Here is a 25,245-nt window from a genome sequence, read left to right as displayed (position 1 = left end):
ACAGATATTTTTTAGAAACAAAAATTCTGAAATAAGCACGCCTCCGGTGTATGAATAACAAATAATTCATAAAAAGCTAATGACAGTTAGTTTTTCCAACATTTCCGCTTGTTGTCCCAAAGTTTAAAAGTGTCGCCTGTAAGCCCTTGTATCAGCACATCTCCTTTTCGCAAAATATAACGACTATAAAACTATCAGCGTTCTCAAAAAATGCACAACAAGCGCAGACAAAGAAAAACAGTTGTAAGAAAGATTAGAGGCATGTAGGCATTTATTGCCAGAGTAGTGGCGTAGTCGTTCTTACTGCCATTAACACCTAAGGTCATTCCCCATCAGGTGAAAAATTCTCATTATCATTTTTGAATGCAATATGGATGGTTATTCCATTAAGAAAGAATGTATATTTATCTATATGAGATAATTAACAGTTTATTATAGCCTTACTCAGTCATAACATATGTAATGGTTAACATTTATTGGCTTCAAATCTTCTCATTAGAAACAGATTACCATTCTATAGAGTGATTCAAAGACAACGCTTTATTTTCAAGTTTTATGGCATTTTTTGTTCGGTTTTTATGTGAAATGGATTATTGTTCTAATCTATTCCTTTCTTATTAAAATTAATGGCTTCAAATTTAGATTTAAAATGTCATAATGTATGAAATACTTACTCTTGGGATGAAAATTTGAAAGATGTCTCAATTTAGGAAAAATAACAGTAGGACATCGGGAATAAATAACTGTAGAATTATAGTTTTACTTCGGCTAATGAATATTTCAGTAGCTGGAACTTTGATTACCCATGTGTTTAGAATATTTAAAACTACCCTAAGAAAAAGTTTTAAGTTTCGATTCACTGGATTGAATCTTTTGTTGTCTTTTTAACTGATGTTTGGTACGAAATGGATACGGAATTGGCAATATCCTGTCTCAGTTTATAACTTTGGATGTAAATAAAAGTATACCAGCATTTGTCATTTCCATTATCCTTAAGAACCCATGCTATAATTAACAAAGAGAGTTGGCAAATTATATTCTTGTATCTGGGTGGATATCTATATCGATAGAAAAAGAGCCTCGAAACAATAAACATAGCGTAAATGGATCACTTGATATACATCGTCAGCTAGCTAGCGGAACAAGAAGGTAACATCACGGTCAGGTTTTCCCATAAAGCACTGACAAATATCTTACTGAAACCTAGACTTCCAAAACACGGCTTTCTTTTACACCAAACATTGAAAGCTTCTGTTATAAATATTTAATATTTTTCATGTTTATCCTATCTGTTTTAATACTCCGATTGCTGCCGATTTTGAACACAAGTTCACGTTTTTGCTTCTGCCTTTTCAAAACAATTTGATCTTGGAATGATAACAAGTTTCCCTTGAACCTCCGTCGTGAAAATCGCAAAACTGGGTTAAATTTGTTGTTAACAGTAATTCAAAGCGCTGAAGCAGACTCAATTTCTCCTCAACAAAACTCCACATAACGAATTATAAAAACTGCCCCAAATCGTCGACTCACAAATATATATTTTCCTACTTATAACACTCCACCTCCAAATTATGTCAATGGAATTCTAGAGGGAGAACTCCAATCGCAATAATCAAACAAAAAACATGTCAGAATATTAAATTTCATAAAATGAATTTGGCAGATGTGATTTGGGAGTATTGTAGATAGATTTGGATTCCTTAGTTTCACATCTTTTCACGTCTGCTCTAAGTTTCCTTCATGGATGATTTCAAGACAAAATCTACCATTATCTTCCCTTTCTATCTTTTCGTAAATAAGAGTTTTAAAGGGGAAATACTGTTAGTGAGATAATTATGAGGTCTGTTCTGTTTCTTAAGTCCCTAGTAATTTATGTGAAACAATTTGTAGTATGTCGAAAATATGAAATAAGCCTGACTCATGATAAATCAAACTTGACACTTCTATTCATTCCCTTCTTCAAAAAATATCATTTTTGAAATTTCGTAGCCACGCCAGAAAGGAAATTCAAACCATTTTAATTACTACATTTTCAAAACTAGAAATTCTCTTTTTTTTTCAACTCTTTTCTTATTTGTTTTTATTTGTTGCAATTTATAAGTTAGAAGGCACATGTCCTCTTTGATTTCATGCCTTGTTTGCTTTTCTTTCATGTACAATGTGATAAAATCAAAAGGCATAAAATATTCATTATGTTGAATTTGCATAAATCTTGCTCTGATTAGGCGATATTGAATAATTAACAAGGTGTTGTGACATAAGCTTAGGATATAAAGTATGCTTTGTGACATAAACAACCTACTTTATCGCACACTGACAAAAAAAAGATTAGAACTTTAACATTTAATGAAGAACATGTTAAAGTCGAAGAGAGGCGAAGTGTTTAAATCATGCTATGTGACATGCCGTTACTGAAGAACAAAGACGCATAATCACACAACATTTGCTCACTTTTAATACATTGTAAATCAAGTGTTATTTCAACACGCAGAAAACTAATAAAATACAAAACTATCTCATCAAAATCAAATTCTTTTAGCTTTTGTTCCGGCAAACATTTTCTTTTTTTGTCTTGTTTTTTTTTATCTTTTTGAGTGACATTTTTTCCACAGGTAATTTGTGGAAGTCACAACATCATCATCTTTATATGATGAGCCCTTAATTGTCAAATCTCCATTGATGAATTTTTAAATCATCCCGCTTCTCAATTTTATCTTTAATTCAATCATATGAGTGATTTGGAATTAATTTGTTGGTTTAATAGAATAGAAAAGATAAATGTGAATATTAAATCACTCTGCTGCTTAAAAATTTGAATTTAATTTTGAAAAAAAAGAAAATGACATTTGAAAGAAATTTGTTAGATTTCGGAAATGTCTTGAGAATTCTGATGTTCGTGATATCTGTATTGAAAAATTTTTAATGGAGGTAGGAAATTATTGATTCATTTGATATTTTATACTTTTTACAATGTGTATGTAAAACTTAATATTTAAAAAAATCTGTTCCTAATGAGGGGTAATGACACAAAGGTTGATGGGGGATTTCAAGAAAATAAACACAGACATTTGTCTTTTTACAATAATTCTTAAATGATGATATAATTCTATAATTAAATTAGGGATTTTCCTAAAAAAATGTGATTCTAAGGTCATTTTAACTCTTTTTGTTCAAAAGTAATTTTGCAAGCATTATTATTTCAAAGTTTAGGTATGTTCTATATGTATGCATTGGCCTTGTTTAGGGACTGATGGACCACCTTAATGGCCACATATTGATCGTAACTTGAAGGATTTGATCCTTTTACTGTGCTTTTAGGAGGGACTAACACACTGCTGAGGTCTATAGCTAAGCCATTGTCTTGATCCCGAACACCATCCTGATAGGGTGACTCAGCCTTCTGATAATTCTCTAAAACTTGCAGCAGCTTAGCCTGCTCTAGATGGAATAATTTTCGGTGTGCAGAAGAAATTGATTTGTATTTTTATTGAAATTTATGAGAAAAATGGTTTTCCTTTTAGGGATATTCGACCTCAAAATTGAATTTTCAATGATTTTTTTTTTTTCTGTATTAATTTAGATTATTTTTTTTTTGTTCATAAAGATTTCAAATATTCTCAAAATCTAGGTGAATTTCTTCAGATCTTTTGTAAGATAAAAAATTTGTTCAGTAAAAGCACTCTAAAATGTTATAGCAGCTATTTTTTCTATTAAATTTTATAATATGAATTTATTAATCAAAATTTGGTTCATTGTCCACAGTAACATATAAACAAATGAGATAATATAAATAAGAGAATAAATGTCCCTGATCTTCACTCTTTAATCTCTGTTGGATATTAATGCAAATTCATTAGTCTAAGAAAAGATCACAAACCAAGTTAAGAGAATCAAGTTTAACATAGAAACCGCACAGGCTGCCCCCTAGCTGTGTGGGAAGTTCTACTAACCTTGCATCTTTAAAAGGGATGATAGACGCAAATTTGTTATAAAATTAAAAGGAAAAATCATCACAAAGATACAAACGTATCAATCGGAAGCCGTAGTATGAGTGAAAAGTTCTTATTAATAACCAGAAAATTGCTACCAATTTTCCCTTTTGGCCAATCCATACTACGATAGCTGTGTTCATTGATTTGAAATTTTAATATGTTCATAAATAGAGAGTATAATTTGAATATAAATCATTACTAGTTGAATGGCTAACAGACCTGCCAAAAACCTTATTATAACAGACAAACTTGTCAGTCAAATTCACTGTTCAAAAACTCACAACGCAAAGAGAAACACTTTGCCTAGCAACTTTATGAAAAGAGAGGTTTAATCTTGATAATATTAATTCCTGTGGCAGGGCGCAAGGGGTTACCTTCTTAAGAAGGTCCTTTTAAGAAGAAAGAGGTCTATTTATCGATTAGCGCTGTGTAAAGCTATTGAATTGGTTGAACCATGGCTGACTATTTTCTCTGACGGTATTAAACCTTTATCAAGACAACTTTCTCTATCAAGTTCTGTTTAGCAAGGTAACTGATATTTGTTAGCACAGCAAAACATAGGGTATTGTCCGATTCTAATTTACTGTTTAGTGTGATTCGAGCTATTGAGCATAGAGGCGTAGAGGCATTTAGCTTGCCCTCCGATCTTCCACAATAACCCATTCACAGAATATATAACATCTGCTGTAGAGGCACGAAGCCCCTCTTTACACCTTTTTCTAAGCACAGAAATTTGAACAAAACACTTACTCTCTTACTCAATGAAGTTTTTACGGCTTTGGTAAACTCAAAAAGATTAATATGACCAATTTTAAAATAATTTGTTGGTTGGTGGTTTGGTTGAATAAAACAGGTATTCTTTGAAAAAACTAAATAATATTTAGAAAATTAAATTTGTTGTGATGCCAATTTTCTGAAATTTTAAGAACAAGTTTCACAAATTTATGGAATATAAGAATAAGAAATTATTTCAGAATGATATTGGAAAATGAAATGATTGTATTTGTATTGAGGCAAATCCATTAATTTTCTAATGAATGTTGTAGTACTTTCTGACCTGCACCTTACCCTCCGAGTTTGCATATTGCAGGCAACCCTCTTGGCTTGAGAATAGTGTCAGTGTTGTTAATGTGATAATAATGGTTTAATACTGTAACCTACGACCTGCCATCAATATATCTTCAAGGTTTAATGCCCACTTTACACTAGTATCCTATGTTTGTTCTTACATAATACCAATATTATATACAGTAGGGAATACCCAACAACATTATCGATCTTCATTCAACAAGTCGATTGTGATTTTCATTCACTAAACTTGGTTTATTTATTTCAAATGTAAATAGCTCACAGGTAATAATGGGTGGCGGGGTGGTAATTAATGGCCATTAAAGCCTGAATTAAAACAACAGAAATGAATTTTTTAAATGGTGTCTGAAAATGCCAATTAATTTTGGCCCATTTTCAGGTATCTGGTGTGTGGTGGTTCAAAGAACATCTCTAATTTCTGCGCCACTTTGAAGTATATCACACTTCCGAACACATGGCCCTGCGATTCCTTAAAAACATTAAATAAAGATGAAACCACTCTAAGTGTATTTTGATAGAATTAGAATCACTTAAGAAAAGAAAATTTGTGCCTTTCTTTCGTCTGAAACATCTCACCAGAGCTAAAAACATACTAAAACTAAACAAATATTTATCACTATATATCATCATCTATAACATTACATAGTCAAAAATTATTAACAACCCAAGAAACATGGCTTATATCGAGATTTTTTTCAATTTTTTCAACCTTTGTTAGGAATTTGGTCGAAAAGAATAAGACATGTTTAAAACATGAATCATCATCATCAGTGATTAATGAAAATTAAGATCACAGCATGTAGATAATTTTAAAGTGTTAGAATCTTAATTCATAGGTCATGTAGGTCAATGAATCATTTCATATTTCAAAGAGGGAGCGAAACGTAATTTCAGAAGTATTTGGTCCTGATAAATTTTATTCAATCTTGGAAAGAAAGACAGATTTTAATAAAATGTTTGGGTTTTCTTACTGAATTGATTTAATGTATGTAAATATGAATATATATTGAGAAGTTCTAGTCTTTTTTAACACATACTTAAATATCATTCTTTTAATGAAGGGAATTAGAGAGGCAGATATTGGCATCTTCGAGGCCTAGAAAGAACAGATCTTCAATATCTATAATCTTCTTGATATCCTGTTTAATACAGTTTACTAAATATACATACACATATATATAAATACACAAACTTATGGAAATTATAGAATAGCTAGACTGACTAATGAAGTTAATTTATATTCTCATAACGCTAATGGGCAGAGAGTCTATTTTCCCAATGTTTCGTCTATCTAAAGACTGTATTTCAGCCAACCGAATTAAAACAAGTCGTATTAGCTCTTTTAATTAAATTATTTAGATGATTTCTAAATAGAATTAACTATTTTATTGAAGAAAACAGATTTTTTTATGGTAAACAGACTCAAGTTCAGTATTAAAAAGTGTTAGGTTTAATAAATAAATAAAAAAAAAACAAAAAAAACCTTGATGTTCTCCAAACAACAAGTTAAGTAATGATATTATTTTTTTTTTGTGGCTCATCTTGAGCAGAAACTGATTGCTATATTTAGATTTTAATGAGCCAACTTAGTCTTTAATGACAAACTAGATTTACTACGCGTCCTCGTACAATATCCTGAAATGTCTTCCATACAACACTTGAGATCCCTAAGGATTAAAATAATCTAAACCAACACATCTTTAGCCTTCATCTCCTCTTCATTTGCATGTTTTTTGCACCTGAGTCCAGGTAATTAGGACCCCACCCACCTAATTAAACTTAATGATGATTATAGTAGTTAAGTGTTTACCTGTTTAGAGTTTAATTACCTTCTAGTCTAGAGACATTCATTAAGACTCAGTGATTGTAGCTTTCAATATTGACCTGTAGTGTATTGTATGTAAACACTAGCCGTGCTTTATGTATTTTCCAATACTGATCATTGATAATAATATTCAAATACAAGAATACTGTATTATTGTAACCCAGCCTGCTACTTTTATACTAATAATCATTAATTTGCGTCTCTTAATACTATAAGTATGCTAATGATATTGTAATTCGATCTTGGTTCATTAGCATTGACTTGAATTTTACCGACAAAATAAAACAATAAAATGTAGATCCAATTTTACTATAGCATTACGAACTGTATCTCCATTTAAATTCATATTATATACTGTATAAATAAAACTGGATCCGAGTGATAAAATCTTTTTGATATTAAGTTGTTTCTGCTTAAGGCTATTGTTGTAAAGTTGAAGGACTTATCAAATTATTGACTTTAGTAATAGGTAAATGTTTATATAATTTTGATAATGAATTTCACTGAGCTTATGAAAGTAATTGTGAAGTGTATACAAAGCTTTGTGTGTTATTTCTCCTGGGATATCTGCTGGTTGAAATGGCCAGAAGGCGAAACACACAGAGGAAATTATACACAGCTAATCGGAAGTGTGTAGAGGAAGTATACTTCAGCGGGTCAAGATTTCAAACCTTTTTCAAGTAATTCCAACCTCAAGGCTTGCATCTAAGGGCTACATTTAAGTCATATTGATTTCAAATTAATCACATTGTTTTCAATCCACCATTCTTTTCTTTTAGTGGCCGAGAATGACCACTGAATGACCACAGCTGTGAATGAAATGTATCCATACTGACCAGCCCTCTCGGCTATAGTATTATTTTATCTCTGCTTAATTCACTGTCTCTAAGCTTCTCGTTGAGCCAATGAGGGAGGCAGACATGTTGAAAATTATTCTAGTATTCTAATTTGGGTGTGGTGTTAAGACTACAACAGATTAAGCATGTTTAGAGACAATAGCAAGATTCACAATTAGAGGAAATATAGGGTTAAAGGTTATTGAGAACATGAGGCAAGTTTTGTTACAGTCATCGCTAATCAACACCATATTTCCCTTGCTTGGGTGAGTGGAGTTAACTCCTCCCCTTCACCTTGCATTATCAACATTACAAGTGGAGGTGACCTACGGTCAAATTTAACCAATGCTAAGTAGTGTTTATTTCACTCCATCCTTAGATCATGACATATCAACTCTAATCAACTCTTATGAAGAAAATTTCACTGAAAACAATGCCATTGTTAATCTGAAGCACCTTTCTTTAAGATTATCAGTGCCAGATAGATTGGTTAAATTAAACTTTTCTTTCATTAAAACATGTTTGACAGTTATTAACATTACATTCAAAATTTTGTTGGCGTAAATCATTTTTCTCCCCCTAAGAGAGATAAGCTAATGTATTGAAAATTACTTTTGTAAATAAATTTGTTCTGTAATGAATTTCTGAATTGAAGGAAGATTGACACATGTTTATAAGCAGAATCATTGATGCCGCCTGCGAAACATCCGACACCCTTTATCCGCCCAGATTACACTATATACAGTTCCTCTAAAATATATATTCATGTATATAGAAATGTTACTTACAGGCCGAATCTTTTGTTAAGGAGGCAAGATTAACCTTTGATATACCTCTTTGTAATCTTTTACGGCAAATAATATGTCTGTGGGAGCGACTGGAAACCATTAGAAAGAAAACACTACTTAAAATTCTATTAAGGTCATTTGGGGAGAATGCTCGAGTGTTTATTTTGTGTGGGATGCAGAAAGTGAGCTGAAGGAGTAACATTCTCTCCCGGCCTCTCCGGATTCTACAAGCACCTGAAAAAATAGCACTGCTATCATAGTGTATCCTCTCTGCCATTTACAAACCCTGTTTGTTAGTTTTGAACTCTGACCTCAACAGCTGGACAAGCCGCTAGAAGAATTTGAGAATATCTTGCTCTTTTCTCAGATTGATATTCTATCCTGCGGTGCATGGAACCGATGCTTCTGATACATTCTTATCCAAATTTTCTTTTTCTACTTTTCTCTTAAGCAACATCGCGGAGAATAAAGTTTACACATTTTCATTTCTTGTAGCAAATCTGGTACACCAATAAGTTTATGTGAAAAGGTTGGCTCTCTGGCACACTTCATTAAATGCTGAAATTATTTCTGTCTTTATAGTTTAATAGAAACCCTGCTAGAATCAATTAAATAGCAAATGATAAAGTTAAAAAGTGGAACAACCTTAGATAGCCTTTTATATGAAACATAATTAATGGGAAGTCGACATTACCAGGAGTTATTCTTCAGACTTAACAAGATTTCAAATCAGAAAAAAGAAATGTTTATCTTGAAAATATGATTTTCCATAAAGCATATCTCCTGTTTTAATTTTGTTGTAATTAAGCGTGGTATATATTTAGAAGGTAGTTTAGGTATAGATGTACATCAGTTTATTACTATAAGTAAACTATGACTGGTAGTTCTGGATAGTAACTAGAGGGGGGTAGATTGAAGATTAAACATTGTTGTTGATTTAACGGCTGGAGTCTACAGCAGGCTCCATCCATTCCATTCAACGAGAGAACGTCTGATTACTTTCTTCATTCTTCTAACTCGCAAATAGCTATCTCTAAATATACCAGCCTATCCAGTTTCTAAACCATCACATTCCAACCAGCACTTTCTGTTTTTCCTCAGCGTACCTCAAAGTTTCCAAAATTGTTACTATAACATTCGATAGATTCCTGAAATTTCATCCATTTATTGAACCTTGATGTGAAACCTACATTTTTATTTTTGATATTTTTGGATTTTTATCCCCCCCAACCAGATCCCATCCATTTAATTTGTTTGATTGTTCGTCAGCTTTTAAAAGTTTATTGATTGTTTTCGTAATAAAGTTCATGGATTTGTAACATATCTTGATATAGATTTCTGGTTTTGACGGAATGAAATTGTAAAAGTTAATTTTAAGATAGATGGAAACTAAGATTAGATGGAATATCATCTGACCAGACTGGTAATGGCGTAGGTCTTAAAGTTGTATTTGCTAATCAAGGAATCATATCATAAGGAAACTGAATATTGATTTGGTGTTTGATTCGACAAACAACCACAGATTGAAATCGTCTCCCAGTCTGACCCTTCATCTCTGTACAAATTTTATATTCATACACTGATATTGCTTGCAGACTTTGGAAACTAATTTTGTCTCGATGCGATCATACCCCTGGAAAGAAAATTAAAGCGTTCCTCGGATATAGGTATTCTGCAGTCGACACCAACCTTGGGCTGACTTTTGGCCCTGGTGTCTATTGACAATCTAGTGACGTGATTGGACCAAACGGGAGAAATCAATACAGACTTTACGAGTTTAATTAGATTGAAGCTACGGACTATTTCCAATTATATTTGCCAAAAACTTGGAGGAGTCGCTCAGATTATTAGCAATTAGTAAAGGCCATTTTCTTTCCATTTTCTGCCATTAAGAATGCAGATCAGCAACGGATCAATGTTTCAACCAATCCAGTGCTTTTTATCATTTATTTTGAAATTTTGCCATATTTTCACAAATCATAATTCTACTAGTGACGGTGCTGGGTCTGCCTATTGATTCCAGCATAGCAACCAATAATCACTACCGCCAATAACGGGTATAGTGGAGAGAGAGTTGGTAATGACAAACAAAAATCAATGGTGAAACGCTCATTTTAAGATTTAGCCAAATTATTACTTCTTGTTAGTCTAGGCTATTGGAAATACACGACTAATTGAAAGAACCTACAACATTGGGCTAAAAGACAGGCTAAAGTAAATCTCAGGTCCACTATTCCCTTCTGAAATGTTGTACTCTTGAAAAAACATTATTGGATCAATTTTGTTTTTGTTAGGCTACAGTGCCAAAAATAATCTTAAAACAAAGTGTTTTCCATCCTTTAATTGAAGTAGCCATTATCGAACGTCTTGTATTGTCCATTCAATATGAAATAATTAGTGACCATTTTGAGCACATTTTCCCCTCAATAAAACGACACTCATGAAATATTTTTCAAAAGCTACTGGAAGTTTTTGAATTGCCAAGAAAGAATAGAGTTCAGTAAGATTTTCTAATTAATGTATGGAAGAGGAGAAAACTACACAGTTAGCATCAAATTTAAAACCATAATGACCCATTTGTCTTGAAATCGCAGACTTATTCAAGATTTCTGGAGTTTCGAGTTCTCGTTTTGGCAAAGAAGTTGTTTGGAATTAGCCAGATTATTGCCTGACCCCTGACACCCACTAGACAGGAATTGTTTGTCAGAAGAAAACGGTCCTATGATTAGACAAACAAAGGCTCATTACAAACCATATCTCCGACTGAGATCGACCCTTATCACTCCCTGTCCATCAAACGCTCTTTTCTCCAAATTGTAGGATCTCAAACCCCAATCAGTTTTTCCTCTCTGACAGCTGATTTGTTGAAAGTTATCCTCTCGTCATTAGCAGGATTATACATTTATGACAGCATCACCCTTCTAATTTGACAAGGGATGTGAGAAGATTTTTTCCCCATCGTCAATTGCCATGATATCGGTCACGGCATTGCGGACGTACCAATACCAGCACTTGGTTTCCAAGTTCCTTAAGTTATTCACATGTTTGCCAAATCAACTGAAGCAATATACCCTCAATAATACTATTCCCAAACTACAGGGAAATCAATAGACTTCTGATAACACCATTCCCATGATCACTCAAATTCTTTATCATAATGGCTCATTTCGGTCTCATAAAATTTCATCCTTATTTAGCAAAAATAATGAAATGCCTTCTACTAGTTTCTGTACTTGAGTTATTGAAATTTATGACTTGCTTTTATCCAAAAATGCAGAAAAAAAACTGGTAATCTAAAAAATTAAAGTGACTAAGAGAAGGACATGATTTTTTTAGCATGAATTGGCTTGGCATGTTTGGTTAAAAAATATCTGGAATTGGCCAACATTCCCCATGACAGTAGAATATTGAAGATAAAAGAAGGGATTAGAACTGAAAGACGTGAAAAACAAGTATCTTATGGCAGATATGTTTACGATAATATTAGACGATATGAGAATCGGTACAAAGTCATATTTTTGATTCAATAAAATCATGAATTATGCATCAGACGAGAGTGCTATATGCCATACTATAGTCAATGTCCTTAGAGAGGCTTACACACATTGAAGTGACACATAAGCCCAGCAAGCCAGCCAGGCATCGAGAAAAACGATACTCCCTTTGGGCGTTGTTTTTCTAGTCTTCACTAGAGGGCATTGTCTGTTGAGTGCGACCGTCTGCATAGCACAGCAGGTATAGAGGTGTAGCAATTCTTTCCTGGTCGACTCCTAGGGCGAGGGAAATAGCCTGCCATAATCAGCCTCAGTTCACCAGAATACAATGAAACCATTGGGGCGATTATTGTTAAGACTGTCAGTTCCACACCTCGCTATCAAGGCAGGCCGTAAACCTGGCCTATTGTTGGTTTTTCCGATTCAATTTTCACGGCAATAAATACCAAATAGACGACCTTGTCAAAGACACATCATGTTGGCCTAATATGATCTTTAAGGTTTTTTTATATGTTAGTTAAGTAGGCAAGGTATATTGATGATTTGTCGGGGGATTAACAATGTAGACTTGATTAATCCAGTTATTGTTAACAATAAAGCTTTAATGTCTGTTCAATATACTATTACTGTATTTTCTAGACGCACATTATTACATACTCTATAAACAAAATGTATATTTAATTGGATTCTTTTAATCCAGTTAGAAAAATAAATTGATTCTTTGCTATTTAATTCAATATCTATATGCACTCTGCTCTAGAATAACTGTTGTTGCTTGATATACCATGTATACTTTTTTTTTAAAATACAATTAAATTCTTGTTATGAGGGTGATATAACATAGTGATTATCCGATTGCAAACTTGCCCACTCACTGATTGAAAACTTGCCCACTCACTGATTGCAAACTTGCCCAATCCAGTCTTTAATTATATTAATGTGAAATCTATCATTATGTTTTAATCGTACGATTTTTTTTTAATGCTTTGATTTATCATATTGTATGTTACTCAAGGCCTATAGAAGTGATCTATCATACAGATATCACCATATTGCTAGTGATATTTTATAAAAAGCCGGAATGACATCCAATCTTTATCAGATTTTGCATGGATACGATTTTCGTCTTTATCTTCCACTTTAAGCTTTGTATGCCATATATTAATTTAGCTTGTCTTTCTAATAATTCACCGCAATTCTTTGTACAAATTTCCTGAATGGCCTTGTTAGTCCGTCAGCGCGATGTAGCATGGACAAGCTGAGATCTGTACAGGTTAGTTCTGATGGATGGGTATTTTAACTAAAGCTGACAGCTAGACCTACTTGCTCGGCAGTGAGGAAGTCACCGACTGGAAGATAATGAATTTTAGTAAGAGTGGTCTCTAAGAAAGGGTTTCCTACTCGTTCTCGGAAGCCGTGGAATCAGTGGTCAGAGATGTACGGCTTTCTTTACTTTAACATTTATTCATCAACCAGTAATGCTCTCTAGATATTTCATTTACCGGTTACTGTTATCCTCACTTCGTCAAGATTATTTACAGAAACCAACAATATGCAAAATTAGGATCATAAAAAAAATGATCTGAAGTAAGAAATAAAAACAGTCTTCAGCTTTAATTTCAGTCACAAGAATCATCCAATTTGGCAAATTTAATTAAAATAATAGATTGTTTTTCAAAATTCTAAACTTTTTGTTGATATTTTGTAATTAGATTGATTAATAGCATCATGCTTTTGGCTGTTTTTGTTGATCTTCTGTAAGTAAGGAAATAAAAAGGTTTTTAACCAAACAAAATTTTATGTATAAATTAATTGATGTTGTACAGGAAGTGAGTACTGCTCTCTAAAGCGCAGTTTTATCAAAATTCAGTTGATATCGTGAGAAAATGTTGGCATGAAAAGAAAAAGCAATTTGCACTCTGGATTTCTCCAATTTTCTAAAAGATAACAATCTGGATTTGAAAGTAGAATTGTGGGTAATCACTTCTTTAAAACACAAACACTGTTAAATCCACTCTTATTTTCTTCGAGCCTGTATTAAGGGTTATTTTTAGCTGTAATTGAATGATGGAGTATTCGTATTGTGCAACTTGCTATCACTGAATACACATATCCGTCATTTTCATCCATTCACCACCCAGAACACTTGTAAATTACGTAAGGAAAATTGACAGTTCCTAAATAAAAATCAACCACTTGGCAGCGCATCTATTGCTCAGAATGAAATCAGAGATTTTTGAGGCATGTAGCGATCGGCACTTGTGGATACATGGTTTGACAGCTCCCTCAGGCAGAATACACTCTGAATGGATTACTTGTTATGAAGCAATATTTATCAGGGGAAATAACCCACAAGTGTTCAGTTTCAAGTGTGGTCAGATTCTTGAAGAATTTGGATCAGTTTTCTCAAGTTTTTCTTCAATGTTTTTTTAACCAGTCCCTAATCACATTTCAAGCTCTGTAAATTAAATCATATTGGTGGAATGGGCTAAATATATTAGATTTTCCCGCTCTTTGTGTTCATGTAATCTGGTAAAATATACGATTACGGAAATGAGAGGACTGCGTTTAAGTTTAGAATCGAGAGATTGCGTGATTATAACTAAATTGTACCTATGACCAAAGTGCGACCTGGGACTAATTTCTACATATAGCAACATCTTCACTCAAACTAATTGATTTAAATCCAATTTACAAGACCTAAATCAAATTAACCAGTGCACCCATTTTCTTTTATCACTATTTCACAGCCATTCCAGTGAACACCAACATTTTTTAAATTCTCACCTTTTTTTTTTTAAGACTAGGAATTAAAAAACACTTTTCACCACCTTCTAGAAGTTAGTCTAAGTTTATGTCTTCTCTATCCTAAGTTATTCCACAAATTAAATAAATAAAAGAATTTATATACATAGATAAAAGTAAGCAAGAGAGTAGCTCGGGGAATAATTAGTTATATTAACCAATGTAATGGTAAAATACATCAGATGTTTCCAGCTGCTGGCCCGACTTGTTATCTTTGCCTTTCTGATCCTGGAAATTTTCTCAACAAAGCCTCACTTTGTTACCATCTAAACATCCAAATAGATACATTATGGTGTGATTATCTCTAGCTCTGTTTAAATCTAAGAACCCGATTGCCAGTTAATGCCGGCAAACTGCTTGCTTTGTAAACAATCTTGCGGCATGTTGCATCATAGGCGATCTCTTTAGACTGGTGATTATTTGTCCAAGAAATTAAATTTGTTGGCTCAGCCTCTCTCTATATTAGGATTCCAGTGTCCCCTGCAGCATCAGCCCTTCTAATTGTTCAAATGATATCCTATTGAGTAGAAATTGTTTTCACAATTTGCCCCAACAGTAGAATCTATTTGTTCGACTTGGAAAGGCTCATCTCTTAAGAAGATTCTTACACAATACGATTGATTGAGAACAATAGATATTTGGGGTTTCAAATCAGTAAAGTTAACCTGTTAGTGTTTGAACAGACCGACAAAGCACACAAGATTTGTTAAATCAAATAGCTTGTCTTTTGGTTGGAGATATTTGAAGTATTGTTAATACATCTGTCAGCATATAGACAAATAATAAACTATCATTACCAATTAATCACTTAATCTAATTTCATTTTTTTTTATGTCAATATGAACAAACGTCCTAATAATGGCCACTTCCTTGCATATTAAATAATTTATTTTATCAGTTGGTTTGCCGTTATGAAGACTTCTATCTAACCTCGTCGGTACTGCTTAAGACCCGTACATACAAGTGAATTATTGAGTGGATGTTAAATCCTATCTCTCTCTGTCTCTCTCTTGAAAACTTTTAATATCTCAGAAATGATGGGATAGTTCTTTACATATTAAAAACCAATCTGATTAAAATACAGATCTATATTTTGTTTCGTTTTTTTTATACTACATGAAGATCTGACAAAGTTGTACTCGAAGGTCGTACGAACGGCTTTTGACCCTATGACGTCAGACATTGATTAATCAATCAGTGTTGACGTTTGTAGTGGTTTACGCACAGTTCCATGCATGGCACGCCAAGAAGTCGCTGTAACAGACCATTTCATTGGCTTATCCCTCACTTCAACCAAACTGCTGGTAATATAACAACTCTTCAAATCCTACTGTAGTAAAGACAAGTAAAACGAAATTTTGAACTATAAAAAAAAACGAAACGAAATAGGATCAGTGATTTAATCAGATTGATTAAAAACAACTCTGATCAGTTAGTTTTCTTACTTACAAAGGTTAAAATATAAGTTAATCTTTTAATTATCTATAAGATATATGTAGGAATGAAATTGTATTTTTTTTTATACGCCCACAGAGACTGTATGAAGTGGGATCTAAGCATATGGTAGTATTATTGCTGTCAATACCACACGTAGCTCTATTATTCTACTTCAACAAGATAAGGATTAAATGATACAAAATTATCACTTTTACTCACATTGTTGGAGTTTCTGGAGCAAATCAGTTCATTTAGAGATCAATATTGGAAAAAAGCTGGCCATATTTGTAATACTGGAGTTGTGCAGAACAAAAATGGGCCATGCCTTTTAAATCATATAGGCGTTATTATAATCCCTTACTATAGATTCGGTGACGCGGAACAGCCAGGCATGGAAATAGAGAATAGAAGTCTTTCTACTCTCCAAATTCTCATTCTATTAAGGTTGAGTTTCTTTTTTCCTGTTTTATTCAATATTGAATATCTCTTTCTGATAATTTGTCACTTGGCTTCACACCAAACTAGGCATTGTTGTACGTTCAAGGCCTGCACATGCCACACATTAGACAATTTACATCAACTTTTCTGCTTCACAAGTCCTCCACTAGTTTCTTTGTTGTTGGCTTTTTTTCTTTCCCTTTCATTTTTCATCGCGACTTGTGATATTTTTTTTTTATTCCTGAAAAATTAAAATCATAATTTCATCTTGGTCAAAGGGAATTAAGGATTTAAATTTTGTGAATGGATAATTATAGTGGATAATTAATCATGATTAATGTTATTTGCATAATTGGAATCATGCAATTCAGAAATATTATACAATATGGATATCAAATTAATGTTGCATGCTTTTGTTGACCCAAGATGTCCAAAAATTTTATTTTATTTTAATTTATTTTTCAGGTGATGGTTTGGATAATAGCCTGGGATCAGGGGAAGGGTCTGAAGATGAAGAAAACGGTGATAGAACAAAACGCTCAAAAAAGCGAGGAATATTTCCAAAAGTTGCAACAAATATCATGAGAGCATGGCTTTTTCAACATTTGTCGGTAAGAAATCTTATATAATATGATATCTGTATTTCATCATTGGCCCTATTCCTGCAACCAAAAATCAAAGTTTTTCACATAAGAGTAAAGAGTAAATCAAATTTTAAACTGTTCTGGGGAATAAAATAATAGATTTTTCATTGAACAATAAAATAAGAACAGTTTCTGATATTTAATTAGCATAGATAGACTTATAACTAATACCAATATTTTCAAATGATACAGATAGTAGTAGGTTTTTTAATTACACTATTAAAAGCATACAACCTTCAACAAGATTACATACAAAATACAGTTACATCTTTTCCCTCATCTTTCGTTTGAAGTCTTTTCAATTATTTTGTCGAAAGTTTTTTACGGTAATTTATCATCATCAGACTTATTATTCTCTGACATGCTAACTTCAAAATTGGTCATAATAAGAGCATTATGTGGAGTTTAATATAATCCCTTTCGATACTTGTATCCACAAAATATCCTTGATTCTTTGAGATGGGGATAAACAACTGTCTCTTGTTTGATGGAGAGAATCTCTTTATGCGTCAAATGTGTGTGAATCAGGGGCTGTGCTCACAAGGCCAATGATATTTTTCTATTAACATTCATGACTTCTAGGCCGATTGACTTGCACCAGAGCTGGTAATCGAAAATCGGCGATTATCATTTTTCTGTTAAGATGATAGGGATACGAAATGGAATTATTTTTCACTGGCTTGAGCTTGATAATTTTCTACCTTCTTAGATACAAGAATTAGAAAACGAATTAAAAGCCTGGAGCGTTAATGAGAAACTTGGCTATGATTGGCATCCTTGGCTAGATTTGGAGAAATGTGTTAGTTTTCCGACTTTATCAGAATAAAATTCGTGGCTCAGAGGATTTGTGTGACAGCCCATCACTGTAACCCTAGCAGATAGAAAAACTTTTAATAAGCTTTTTGACAAGTGGGAAAAACAAAACTCGGCTCAAGTTGGAAGATAATTTTAAGTGTTTTTTCCGCCTGGGATTTTCTGTAAATGTTGAATAAGATATCAATAATTTTCAACTGTAGCGTAACCTGGATCACCGACATGTCGATGTCTCGGAGACTAGCGAAACTTGAAACTTGTCGCACTGTTATCGATAATCATTATTCATAATAACAATCCATAAGTGTGTTCATTTGCATAAATTTTACTATACAATAAATGCTGAAGCTGTTAATATCACTTGCTAGGTATTTACACTATTTTAGAACGAAAGTGAAAAAAAAACGCATTTGAAAAAGTCATCTGCTTCAAGGGTATTGGATACAGTGATTATATTGGATTGATATGAGAATGGTATTAATGATATTTATAAATAGGAAGATTATTGGATATAAAAGTATTGTGGCCCGATATACCCTTACAGAATATATTGATTAAAATCAAAGAATACCTCCGCTTTTGTCCTGTCTATTTTTTGCTCTCAATACCTTATTTCCTCGAGCTGAGGATCTGTCTCATTCAATTTTATGATCGACTTGATTTTAATAGTTGGCAAGGCGTGTATTTTTGTCATATCTATATTAAAGACATGGGTGGCACCTTTGGTGTTGGATAAAAGAAACAGACACAATATTATAACAGTAATAGCCTATTAATGAACACTTGAAGCGTGATCTAATTCTACTAGCAATTCATGTGCAATTGCAAACAAGATCTGTTGAAACATATAATATGATTGAATAAATATAGCTACTGAAAAACAACTCTAAAAGATTTCATAGCTGAAAAAGATTTTTCTCTTAAAATAGGAATATAATGGAAATCTGTAAATAGGAATAAAAAGGTGTATTAATATATTTTTCAATTTTGCTAAAAATTATCTTTTTTTGGATTAATATCTAACATGGACATCAGATATAATCATTTTTGTTTTTCGTGATATCCAAGAGAAAATTTCAACTTTTATAAGAGCCATAGAATTTAGAGCTCTTTTTTTTCATCGAGAAAGGAATTTTCGCTTGAATGGTTGGTACCTCGTAAGCTGTGGGTATGATCTGTCTCACACCTACCGGACAGACTGGCGTATACCTTCACACATAGAGGCATGAAAATATTGATCAACTCATTATAGTGTGCTCAATGTTCTCAAGCCTTCGCTTCCATTGTCATTTATAATTCAAACGGCCTTTTACAGCTTCCCATAACATTAAGAGACTGACTGTTTGCCATCTCTGTATAATAAGATAATACTATTTATGTCTTGATTATTTATGGATAGCTGTAGACTAGGACATCTAGATTGTTTATAAATATGTCAATGCATATGATGGAGTCAGTCTCTTGATTTTTGTGCGATAACTGATTTAAATCTTTTCCAAGTGGGTTATTAATTAATATCTTAATGATATCTATCAATAATTAGTATAGATGTACTAATTAATGATTTGACCTAATTTAGTTTATTGGCCATCAAGTATGTGGTAAAGGGTGCAAAGCTTTCTAAAGTTTTATCTTGTCAAAATCAATCGAGATGGACATTAAGAGATGTACATACGATTCCTTATACAACTATGCTGTCTTTTATGATTATTATAATGGGTCTTATTCAAATATTTGTCAACCATCAGCCATACTCCCATTATATGAAACCTCATAAAGGTCAACTTTTTGGAAGGGTTAACAGTGAATGTTTTTCCCAATTATCGTTGTGTATCAGTTGATTTGTTATCACGCAACCAAAAGTGATCATCGGCCTCTCTAAATGGTCCATTTTCACCCATTTTGGCTTTTGGAATAAACAGTGAAAATGAAAATAAATGCTTGACTTGCCATACGAGAGGAACAATTGTCCGAATTCATCTGCATACTCGGCAATAAACAATCTACTTAGCCACCAGTGTTCGGCCATAGTTAATCCCATTTTGACTTAAGGCTAGGCAGTAATTTGGCTAACAGGATCGAGCAGTCTTGCACAGATAAGGCAGAATTCAATTTACCAAGGAAGGGAATATAATGCAAATCATACCATTATGAGCTATTTGGTTCATCACTGGAAGACCTATATGTCTCATAGCTTTAAATTGTTTAGAGCTTCAGGTACCTAATTTGATTAAAACCCAATGAATTGCCATGAATTAGGCCTCTGTTTAGCTCTATGATCAAATTTTATCCAATTTTCGTCCATTTTCTGATAATTTTCCCTGACTCAATGAAAGAATATTATAAAATGGGCCATAAATGTTTGGAATTATCCATATAGTGATTATTATTCACGATTGCTATTTACTTTTTCTCTTTATCTGCCATTAGGCCATTAGTCAGTCATACTTAAGATAAAAACGTAGACCTCCCGAATAATGTTAATATTGATAATCGTTATGAAGCCACCCATAAAAGTTTCTGTTAATTTAAACTGGCTCTAAAGTGCTACTTTTGTACATTTTATATAGTGATAGAAATCCATTATTTATTTGGGTTCAAGAAATTGAATTAAACCTTTTATAATTGTACTTAATGCCCCTTTGATTAGGGATAAAATTTATTATACATTTAGTGTAAGAATTAAAATATAATCGGATGACGTCTTAAATACTTGTTTTTTTTAAGCCATATAAATTTATCATTTGTTGGTAATCAGTGGATTAAGAGAAACATTTAAATCGAGATCGCATGTTTTTAAAACGTAGCAAAAAATATAATCTTCAGTTTTAGTGTTATCGCAAATTATTACGATGATTGAATTTGTTGCAGCTGTACACGATACATTATACTGTTTTAATATTCTTCCTCCATTGTTTAAGTTTAATAGTTTTAATTCTTTTTCAAACAGAATTCTTACAAAGGTTCTGATTTGTGCAACAATGATACATTGGGGGAAAAAATGTTATTGCATTACCTTTAATAAAGGTCTCTCTTACAATACGAGATATTAGAATGAAAGGGCTCCATTAGCCTGGTGTAGAATTTCATGGGGAAAGAGAAAGGCTATGAGACGGTCGGAAATGAGACAATGGCTTAATACTCAGATCAGTGTCATAAGTACATACTCTACTCGAACATGCAAAATAACCATAACATGCTCAAAGTGATAATTTGTTGAACAAAAGAGATAGTTTCGTGTATTAATCAGACCCTTATCGTAAGGTGGGCGGAGTTGTACAGTACAAAACCTTTAATGGCAAGTGACTTTAGAATTGTTATCAGACCGTTCTTTAATAATTGCTATATATTTATTTTCGTTATTTTTCTATCTTTGAAAAAAGTTATACTGGCATATCTGCATAAGAACAAATTAAAATGTCTTTTTTAGTGGGTTAGGCATACGTCCATGGCAGCAGAGAAAACGTGACCTCAGTGATAATAATACCATGTATGGATGTCATATGATTATCAGCCATATTTAAAATACACTCGTAATGAATGATCACATTTTAAATACAAGACTGTTCATTCATCAACAGATTCAAAACTCCTTGCTCAGAGCAAGCAATTAAAGAGATATTTACGAAAATAGATTCACTGCCTTGAAATTATTCATACAGTATGTTGATTAATATAACCACGAACACTATGGTCGCATGCATATTTGGGTTGACCAGGGTAACATAGTGGCTAGATTAAATTGACCACAGAGATGATGCGGGTGGTATATGGGTCTTAATAGTGTCACCGATCTAACCTTGACTTAAGTTAGTGTCAGGCCATTGTCCAGTTCAGCAGGCCTCCTAATGAATTGACCAATACTTGGAACAAATGACCTATTGAGTTAAAGACTGTCCCCTACTAGTTGCTAGTCAAGTTGCTTGGCTGGAGTTTAATTACTTTATGGGCTTATTGTTTACTCCTGTAGTTTCCTCACATCACTCAAATTTATTATAATTTCACTCTCTCCTGGTTCTCCCAGCAAAAGAAAAAACATCTCAATGAATGGAGTAGTTTTAATTCAAATTTTTTGTTAGAAAAATCTTAATTGTGATGGTTTGGAAATTTAGATTCTATTTTTTTCATTAGCTTTAAGAGTAAAATGCTCATGACCTGTTGTGCTTTAAGTTGATTTTTCATTCTGTAAGAAAGAAGTCAATTTAAACCAAATGAGACACTGAACTGTCAGTGATCATCTATTTTAAAATGGAGTTAATTGTGACAGGATAATTATTGTTTTAATGTTTAGGAACATCCATTACAATTTACAATTGCTGTTTCTTAAGCCAGGTTGGCATAAGAGAGTCTTTGTTCACTGTGGATGTCATTTTGTAGTAAATGACCCTAACTTCCCCACCCTTTATTGGTATATTTACAAAGGAACCAGCCTTTTTTCTGTCCGTTTACAATGATTTATTTATGGCTTAGATATTAGACAACAATAAGTCAATGGTCGTAACTTTGTCTCCCAGTACTTGTAACTGAAACCAAGGGATATTTACTACCCTGTTTTAGCCATGATTTATTTTTCTATCGGAGTAAATACATCATGCCACAAGTGACAAGTGTAATAAGATCATTTAAAATGTAACCAAGTCTCCTCCCCTTCTCTCTAGGGGGTAGGGGGATATAGTATCATTACTGTGTAAAGCTTCACACCTCTTGAGGACATTTGTCACAGTGTCACATCACTTGCTGACCAAACAATACTTAGACACCCATGGATACCCTTGTGGTCACCTACTGGTCAACATGGATTTTAACTACTTTATTACATAATAACCACACTTCAGAAACTACTTATTATTTTCCGCTTATAAATCAGTTTATTTTCTCAGAGAATCAATCTATGATAGCAATTCTGTATAAACTGTTGATTCAAAATAATATACCACTTGTGATTCAATCAAAAGATTTTATTCAAATTTTTGGAAGTCTAAAAAGTAATCTATGTTCCAGGAATTTACATTTTGAAAACTTTGTCAGACAGTAAATTTGATAAAATGTTGAAGAGCATTTTGTGAATAAAATCACATTTACATGAAATACATTTTACTAACAACATTTTGATACACTGGTCGTAAAAAGAAAAATAAATCGTTTAAAAAAAAAACAAATAGTTTTCTCATTAATAAGGCAGAAAGAAATATATCTATGCATATTGTTCAATGACAGTTTTTTTTTTGGAATGAAAATGTTATGAAATTTTGAATTATTTCCATGAATAGTCTCCCCTGATCATATTTAAAAACTTTTATTATAAATGACTAATCTGTCAACAGGTTCAAAAAGTAGCTTAAATAATCGAATAGTCTTGGGGGAAACATCCCAGGAGTGTATAATTATTTTGGGTACTGTGCCAGTGTTTGACACAGAAAGGTAGACAAAACAAAAGGAGTAAATTTGACAGGATCATGTCAAAAACTATAAAACAAAGATATAAACAACAACATAAAAACTAATCTAGACAAAAAAACAACAGTGGGTAAAAGTCAACAAGAGTCTGTAATGAAGTAATAAGGGAAAGGTATCAGTCTAGTTGAGTGGCCATCTGCAGGGGTTGAACAAGGGTCAATGTAGATAGTGAGAGGTCACTAGATAAGCCACATATTTCTTATATCAGGCCCTGTTAGCTGTAATAGGTGTTCTATACTGTAAACTTGCCATTGTTGTTCTAACTAAGTAGGCCTATTCTGATTCATGATTAAAGCAATGTTTTGAAAATTGAGGTAAGGGTTCGGTTAAAGGCTAAACAAAAATTAAGGCTCCATTGTTAATTTATAAATCAATTTTCAAATAAAATATATATTGATATAATTTGTTGATCAATTATTTGCAAAATTAATAGATAATTCAGAAGTTTCTGATTTAATTTCAGGATAAAAGAAATATTGAATGAATATAATATAAGTGGTTTTTTTTAAAAAAACCCAAAAAAACCCAAACAAACATGCAACATCTTATTACAAAATTTAACATGTTTACATCTTGTTTTGCATATATCTTTCTCTCTTCGAAACTAAGGGGATGAATCAGAAATTGAGAAAGCCTGACTAAGCACTGATAATACTTTAGGCCATGTCAAGTTATGTACTGTGATGATAAGCAAAAACTGTAGCTAATAGTCCACACCCAGTACAATACACCCTTGGCAGGTAAACTTCTCAATATAAAACAAAACCAAGATAAAATTCCACATTACTTTTTTCTTGAATTTTTTACCCCTCCAAAACCTTTACCAAAACAAGATGCAGTGTAATTTGCATAAAAAGACTTTAAATGGCAACTGATACAAAAGCTATCAATCTGGTACAAGAACTGCAAAAAAAAACATTTTAAAGAGAACAAAAATATGTCTTTGATAAAAGTCCACTGTTAAAATTTCACACAAATCTGATAAATGCCTAGTTTAACCTTATATCAAATCTGTGCCATGTTATTCTTTAAAATTTGTAAATAAGCATTTCAAAAATAAAATTGTGAGCCATCAGATACGAAATGGTGGCTATAGATTTAATGAAATGGTGGTGGCTTTAGATCTAATGAAATGGCGGTGGCTGTAGATCTAATGAAATGGTAGCTGTAGATTTAATGAAATGGTGGCTGTAGATTTACTTCTGCAGAAAATTTGAAAGCTGGACAATTTGGATTGAATAATAAGTGAATCACAAACACTATTTAAATCATGCTACATTTGCCAATATTCTGTATGGTGAGTTTTCTTGTCATTATGTAAAGCAAGGTTGAAGCAGACATGTATTTGTATTCATAGCAGAACTGTGTATTTAGGTACCTAGTCATCAATCAACTAACTAGTAATGAAATAAACCTTACAATTAAACCTGTCAACTTCTGTCAAAATCCCTCAAATAACTTTTACATGGTTAAGAAATTCAATCCATTCTTTTGTCATTTACACAAATTGTTTTCTTGTTGTGCTATGATTTCCAGCAATTGTTTTGGGGTTTAGCCGAGAAAAAAGAGGAGATAGAATAATCCTGAAATTGTCTTGGAAAAACAAACTTGTATTATGTTTAGTTTA

The 25,245-nt window shown here is 32.6% G+C and overlaps 1 protein-coding gene across 4 annotated transcripts in view; it reads left to right on the top strand.

Annotated features, from left to right (window-relative positions):
- The window catches only part of LOC126820566 (homeobox protein Meis1), a 97,452-nt gene that overhangs the window by 42,244 nt on the left and 29,963 nt on the right, over positions 1-25,245 (top strand). For all 4 annotated transcript variants that reach the window (XM_050548600.2, XM_050548602.2, XM_050548601.2 and 1 more), the window contains one exon: positions 17,170-17,315. In XM_050548600.2, coding sequence (XP_050404557.1) covers positions 17,170-17,315 — 146 coding nt within the window. The remainder of the gene's footprint in view (positions 1-17,169; positions 17,316-25,245) is intronic.

The sequence above is a fragment of the Patella vulgata genome, chromosome 5 (assembly GCF_932274485.2).
Source record: "Patella vulgata chromosome 5, xgPatVulg1.2, whole genome shotgun sequence".
Classification (NCBI taxonomy): Eukaryota; Metazoa; Mollusca; class Gastropoda; family Patellidae; genus Patella; species Patella vulgata.
Note: the sequence above shows the minus strand (reverse complement) of the source record. Positions and strands in the feature narration are given on the sequence as shown.